Here is a 7,314-nt window from a genome sequence, read left to right as displayed (position 1 = left end):
GTGGGTTTAAAAGCAGAGTTTAGTATGCAGGTTGAATGTTTACAGAACTTGCCATCTTCTTTGTCATTGACTGTTTGCAGCTTCTGGTACCCGTGATGGTGAAAGTCCGATGAGCAGAACATCTGAGCATCAACCCTTTTACGGGGGGCAGGTGGTGTCTGCCAAACATGACTGGTATGGACAGGGTTTGTGTCATAGAGCAAATTTTAGCTAGCTTAATAAGTGACGCCACAAGAACACATTTATTTTCCTCCATCTGCCCTTGGAAAATCAAGCAGTCTTCTATAGATGTGCAGTCTAGGTTTGCAGCAACACCTTTCTACCCTGGAAATGCAGAAAAGACGTCACACTGCCAATCTGGTCTCACAGGACTAGCAAGAGGTCCTTTTGCACTGGTGTGTCTGTAGCATGTGGAGTGCAGTTATGTTCAGTGATAACTCTAAATTCTTTCAATGGCAGGTGGATCATAGTATCAAAATGTGGAGACACCATGCTGCTTGCTGCCCTGATAGGGTAACAACTTTGATGGCATTACCGGAAACCTGAAGCTTGGTATTTTTGGGAGCTTTCTCAGTGCAGAGAGGTTTTTTTATGACACTCTGCAACCTGAGCTCAATTCTTCCAAGATGATGACACTTAGCTCCACAGAGACCGTTTATCAGAGACTACCTTCAGGGTGTGGAAGTAGAGAGGATGGAATGGCCTTGCTTTAGTCCTGATCTCAAACCTGTTGAACAACTATTAGCTTGACTGTGCCGTTTAGCAGAGTGACCTACATTAGTTACAATTCTATCAATGTCTGTATATTCCTCTTTCTTTCCACTGGAAGCGTAACTGTCATGAAACATACTTCGCAGCAGTTAGCTGCTGTTATAGTGGGCAGGTTCCTTTCCACCGGCCATGAAGCGACACATTTTGGACACCTCCCATAAGCATAATGTTGTGTTTCTTCCATTTTGAGTTCAGTTTTTGTGCTACGCTGCCAGAACACGTAAACTCCGCATCTCAAATCTGGCCAGAAAGGAAGTCAAACATGAAAGTCATGTGAAACATCCATAAACATTCAAACTTAATCACATGCAAATGTGTAATTTCCTGTGAAATCTCTGTAGCCAAGGTAACCGGAACAGGAAAAAAAAACAGACCTTTTGGTTTGCAGGCAGCCATCTTCCTCTTGCCTGATATTTTGTGAACTTCCAAAATCATGCATGGTGTTGTAAATCTTGCGCGACTTTGTGACCCCTCGGGGCCAGCTGCGTGGAATTTTTTCACAGAGCATTCTGCAGAGCATTCTAGATCACACTCTCCAGTCGGCAAGATGGCGGCTGTGCTTGGCTTCACCGCGGTCACCGGCCACTTTTTCAAACTTTTCTCCACTAACCTCCTCTTTTCCACCTTGCTCCTGTCTGCGTTCCTCTTCAGTAGTGTCTCTGCTACCATCTCCTATGATCGCCAGACTCTTTTGTCCTTCCGTTCGTTCACGATCGCCCAAGATGCACCGAGGATTTACCATCCTGTTTGTTTACCTGAGTGGCGCACTGGCCCGGAAGCAATCGACGGTCCAGAGCTGCGCACCTCAAGCGATGTTTGTCCGGTCCCGGGAAGACGTCGGAGGAAAAGAGGTAAACGAGCAGGAATCCAGGTGAGAATAAGACTTCTCTTAAAGCGTGGTTTATCTGGTAAACATCGGCGCGATCTTCTAGCTTCTTGTCCTTTGTTTGGTGACCTGAGCACCACTTTCTCATTCCTGCCAGGCCGCGTTGCGGCGCGGTTTCTCCGTCCAAGTTTTTTAAGGTCGGTTTATCCTCATTCCTCAGTGGTTTCTCCTCCTGTTCCCTCCATAAGTGGTTTTTATAAACACCGTGGATCTAACCCTGCTAATTTACGTCCACTAACTCCAGCTGTTTCTGTAGTTTCTGATTCCTCCACCTCACTCAGCATGGCTCTATTAAATACCCGCTCTGTTAAAAATAAGACCTTCCTGCTCACTGATCTAATTCTGTCTAAAAACCTGGATTTTCTGTTTCTGACTGAAGTTTGGCAGCAAACATCTGATTATTCTGCTCTGATTGAACTTTGCCCAAGTTGTTATTCTTTTCTTAGCCAGCCTCGGGAGTCTGGTGGTGGTGGAGGCCTAACTGTTGTTTTCAGAGACCATCTTCCATCTATCTCTACAACCTCTGGTCACTTTGATTCCTTTGAACTGCAGCTGATTAAAGTCGGGCATAAGAACCCGTTCTACTGTGCTGTGGTCTATCGTCCACTTGGTCCAAACAGTTCTTTCCTTCAGGAATTTAGTGACTTTCTATCCTCCACTGTGAAGCTGTCCAGACTGGTGATTGTTGGTGATTTTAACATCCACGTTGATGATCCCTCCGATCTCTTTGCCATGAATTTCTCCAGCCTTATGGACTCCTTCGGCTTTACCCAGCATGTTTCTGGCCCCACACACACCAGGGGGCACACTCTAGACCTTGTTTTTACCCTGAGTCTAAATGCTGACAGTGTTTGTCCTGAGGACGTTTATATTTCAGATCACCATTGCATTTTCTTTAACTTGTCAGTTTCTGCGTCCCTACCTCCTGCTCGCCGTATGGTTAGTTCTCGTTTTCTTAATGAGAGCACAGCTAGCAATTTTTCTGCTGCTTTTTATCCACCCTGTTCTTCCGATAACAACCCAGATTCCTTAACTTCTCAGTTCAACAAGCACTGCCTCTCCATTCTGGACAACATCTGTCCTGTCAGAACCAGATCAGTTCCTGCAGTGAACCCTACTCCCTGGTTTAATGACAGCCTTCGCAGCCTGAAGCGCCAATGCAGAAAAATTGAGCGTTTGTGGAAGAAAACCCATCTCCACGTCCATCTGCTGCACCTAAAGGATCTTCTGACAACCTTTAACTCTGCAGTCAGAGACGCGAGGGTTTCCTATTTCTCAACCTGGTGTCCCAGAGCAAAGGGAACCCCAAGGTGCTGTTTAACACCATCAGCAGCATCGTCTCTCCTCCCTCTCCTACAGCCTCCATCCACTCTGTTGCAGACTGTGAGAACTTTCTGTCTTTCTTTGTGGACAAAGTCAATAAGGTTAGATCTAGCATCTCTCCTTCAGCCTTATCGCTGCCTCTCCCGACTCCAACTAGGCTCATCATCCTAGATAGCTTTGCTCCAGTTTCTTTGCCTGAGTTAACCAAACTAGTTAACTCTATGAAGCCCTCTGCATGCCCCCTCAACATCTTACCCTCATCTTTGTTTAAAAGTGCTTTTCAGTCCATCGGTCCCAGCGTGCTCTCTATAATTAATGCTTCTCTGGTCTCTGGTCAGGTCCCTGCTTATTTTAAGAACGCTGTAATCCACCCACTTCTTAAAAAACTGAGTCTCGGCCCCTCTCTCCATAGCAGCTTCAGACCCATCTCTAAACTTCCGTTCATCTCCAAAATCTTGGAAAAGGTTGTGGCTAAACAACTCACAGCTGCTCTTGATGAACATAACATCTATGATAGCTTCCAGTTAGGTTTTCATAGAGCTCATTCTACTGAAACAGCTCTTCTTAGGGTCTCTAATGACCTTCTGACTCACAGTGATGCAGGGGACTGTTCAGTTCTGGTCCTGCTGGACCTGACTGCAGCCTTTGACACTGTTGACCATCACCTGCTACTGGAGAGGCTGAGAGACTGGGTAGGCCTATCAGGATCTGCTCTGGAGTGGTTCTCCTCTTATCTCTCTGAGCGCTCCTTTTCTGTGGCCGTCTCCAAGTTTAAGTCCTCCACCACCTCTCTGACCCATGATGACCCACAAGGTTCTGTGCTGGGGCCTCTGCTCTTCCTCCTCTATCTGCTTCCTCTTCAGCACATCCTGAGCTCCTTCAAAGGAATCTCCTACCATCTTTATGCAGATGACATCCAACTGTACATCTCCTTTAAGCCCCATGAGATGTCTAAGCTGCAGCTGTTACACACCTGCTTAGACTCTATCAAAACCTGGATGGCTGGGAGCTTTCTTCAGCTGAATGAAGCTAAGACTGAGATCCTCATCTGTGCCCCAGACAAGCTGGTTCCCAAAGTCAGAGACTCTCTTGGTCAGCTTGCTTCCCACACCAAACCTTCCGTCAGGAATCTTGGCTTGACCTTTTACCCAGCTCTCACCTGGATTCTCATGTCAGTTCTCTTGTTCACTCTTCCGTCTTCCATCTCAGGAACGTTGCTAAGCTGAGTCCCATTCTGTCCTGCTCTAAGCTTGAGACAATTATCCAGACCTTCATCTCCTCACGCTTAGACTACTGTAACTCTCTTTTCACGTGTCTGAGCAGAACCTCCCTGAACCGTCTACAGGTGGTTCAGAATGCATGCGCTCGGCTTCTGACCAAGTCCTCCAAACACACCCACATCACCCCGCTTCTCCTCCAGCTTCACTGGCTGCCAGTCAACTTCAGGGTTCATTTCAAGATCCTGGTTCTGGTCTATAGGGCCTTACATGGACAAGCACCTTCTTACATTGGTGATCTTCTTAGTTCCTACACCCCCAGCAGGTCCCTGAGGTCCAGTGATCAAAGCCTACTGGTTGTGCAGCACCAGGCTAAAGACCAAAGGTGACAGATCATTTGCTGCTGTGGCCCCCAGACTCTGGAACTCTCTCCCCCTGAGCCTGAGATCAGTGGACTCAGTGGTCTCCTTCAAAAAGCAGCTGAAGACTCACTTGTTCAAGCTGGCTTTTGGATGACCTTCTTCACCACTCTCTCTTTATTCGGCTCTCCCCACCTATTCCACCTTCCTCAGGATCCACTGATTTTCCTCTTTCCTATTCACTCTCTGTCTTTCTTAACATGTTTTCTTTTAAATCGCAATTGCTTATTCTTGCTCATTTTGAATATATTTTTAAACATTTTCAAAATGCTTTTTTTTTCTATTTTTACAATTTTTATATTTTTTGTTTTTGTGAAGCGCCTCGTGATTTTTATCTTGAGAGGCGCTATAGAAATGATATTTTCTTCTTCTTTTTTTGCTCCCATTTCACATCTGAAATGGTTAGAAGGGAGCTCGTGGGTGAAATGCCTTTTACATTACACGAGGCTCACACTTTTGGTGGAAAGGATGGTTAATTTTAGCTTTTGCCCAGGAAAACTACTGATCCTAACAAAGAGCTATTTTACGCTAACCTTTATTCCAGCGTGGATGGCACTGTACAAACACATTTCACAACTCCCTGCTGAATGACTCTTGCTCCCCCACAGTGGAGCTATTCATGCTCATCAGCTTCATTCAAATGCCCGTATGGGCAGACAAGCGGCGTAAGACACCGCCCACACCCCCACCCCACCCCACCGAGAATTCATTAGCAGCCTTGAATATTTCAGGATCATCATCCTTCCATTTTTTAGAGTTGGACAGTGAGTCAGGCTTGTGGGTGGCCTCGGGCAGCCACGAGTAATTGACTGTTTGTCAGATAAGTTCGGGCTGTGACGAGCTACTCTGAGAAGATGCAGTCGCCTCATTGCAAAGCTGTCTCTCTCAGCCGCTTTATTGGTATGCAGCCTCTTGGCATAAGGGAATGCCTCCTGACTCTTCTCTGCTCAGCCACTGAACAGCTTTGAGAAGGGACAACTGGAAAAAACACACTACTTCACATATACGTCATGAATGATGAGTGAATTATTGTGACAGGACCTGCAGAGAAAATTAGACAAATGACTGACACAAAACAGAATTCCCTTTTCATCTGCAGCAAGTTTGACTCCTCGGGATGAGAACTCTTGTGTTCACGAGAAACGTGTCAAGCGATGTATGAAACAAAGCAGATAAATACTTTAATATGCACCAATGACGGCAAAGAACACAAGCCATAGTAAAAATGTTTTTGCATTCAGTTTGACTAGATGTATGTAAAATAAAATCATGTATTAATTTAGACAAGAGTAAAATAGTCTCTAGGGTGCTTAAATATTCATTACTCATACAATATGTACATATTTATACAGCTCATCAGTCTAAAGTCTTAGCATAAGTCTCAACTGTTCAGAGTAGGACATATTATTCCATCATTCCATGCTTTGTGTTTGATCAAATGAGTCCTCAGCTGCAGCCAGCGGCCTCATCAAACCTGGCAGGTAATGAGCTTCATCGTCTGAATAGTTTTTATCATGAAAATTAAGATGTTGGCGCTCTGCTGAGTAACTCATCACCTTTTTTTTTTTTTACTTTGCATGTGATTTTACGTTTTCCTTTTCACTGGTGAGATCTTGATGTCTTTTCTTCCTCGTGGTTTTCTTCTGTGAAGCGTGACGCCCTCGTCCTCCCCGGTCTGCTGCTTGGCAAAGTTGACAAAAACCTGAACAACAATAAAATAAGTTTTCTAGTGAATGATATAAACTAGATTTACATGTCAATCTCACAAAGCTTTAAGCATTTAAATGGACAACAAGCTACACTCCATAGTTAAGTCTTTGACAGCAAAGGTAGGCACAATATATGATAAAATATTACCAATGGCACTATTGATATGTCATTTATCTTGAATACAAATTAATTTCATCAGCCTGAATTTATACCTGGAAACGAAACCATTAGTTTCAGTCAAGCTCCGCCCATGCCCGCTCTGACAAAACACACCTAACACAGTGTTTTAGGCAAGGCTGCTGTTGAATTGGCCTTTGCAGTCCAGTGGTTAATGCAACCAGCCTGGCACTGTAACTAATGGACCACCAAGTCTGTTACTAAACAAATGTCGCCCAGCACACATGTCCTCTGCTGGCCATTACGTGCATCTTTGGTGCATCATGGTTTTTAAGGAAGTGTTTTATCCCCAGTGTAGAAGTAATTTGTCAGAATACCCACGCTGGTCTAGGTGGAATCTGTGACATGAAGGTCACATTCTCAATTGCAGCATGAAATCAGCCGCTCTATGCCTGCAATTCAGAGAAAGTGGGCGTTGGTGACCTACTTCCAGGGGAGGCAGGTTTCAGATCAGATACTAGCTTCAGGTAGAGGAGCAGGGCCTGGTGACACATTTAGTTTTCATCCTTGTGTTTGCAGGATTTTCAAAATAAAAACTCAAAATTTGCAGCCGAGACAGAAAAATGCTAGACTAGTGAACTAGACCAAATTCTTGTCTTGCTAAGTTTGGTCAAGGAACACTCCACTGGAAGCTCTGCAGCCCCTAGCAGCATCCTGGCTGGCCAATTACAGCTCTTTATAGGGGTTTCAAACCCATAGAGAGATGTGACTGATCCACAATGGTGGGCCAATCACGGCGCTCTATCCGCTTTGTGGGCTAATCAGGGCCCTCTATTCGTCTGGTGGGCAGGATGATGCAACTGAGTGGAAC

General features: G+C 45.1%; 1 protein-coding gene across 2 annotated transcripts in view; it reads right to left on the bottom strand.

Annotated features, from left to right (window-relative positions):
* Positions 1–5,342: 5,342 nt before the first annotated feature.
* Positions 5,343–7,314, bottom strand: part of abca4b (ATP-binding cassette, sub-family A (ABC1), member 4b) — a 48,671-nt gene continuing 46,699 nt past the window's right edge. Inside the window, exon 49 of one of the 2 annotated variants that reach the window (XM_070541589.1) lies at positions 5,343–6,318. In XM_070541589.1, the coding sequence (XP_070397690.1) occupies positions 6,202–6,318 (117 nt within the window). In that variant the 3' untranslated portion in view covers positions 5,343–6,201. The remainder of the gene's footprint in view (positions 6,319–7,314) is intronic. The other variant, XM_015956280.3, reaches the window with a different exon arrangement.

Source organism: Nothobranchius furzeri, chromosome 11 (genome assembly GCF_043380555.1).
Source record: "Nothobranchius furzeri strain GRZ-AD chromosome 11, NfurGRZ-RIMD1, whole genome shotgun sequence".
In the NCBI taxonomy this organism is placed as follows: Eukaryota; Metazoa; Chordata; class Actinopteri; order Cyprinodontiformes; family Nothobranchiidae; genus Nothobranchius; species Nothobranchius furzeri.
The sequence above is the reverse complement of the archived record's forward strand: the minus strand, read 5'-3'. Positions and strand labels throughout refer to the sequence as shown.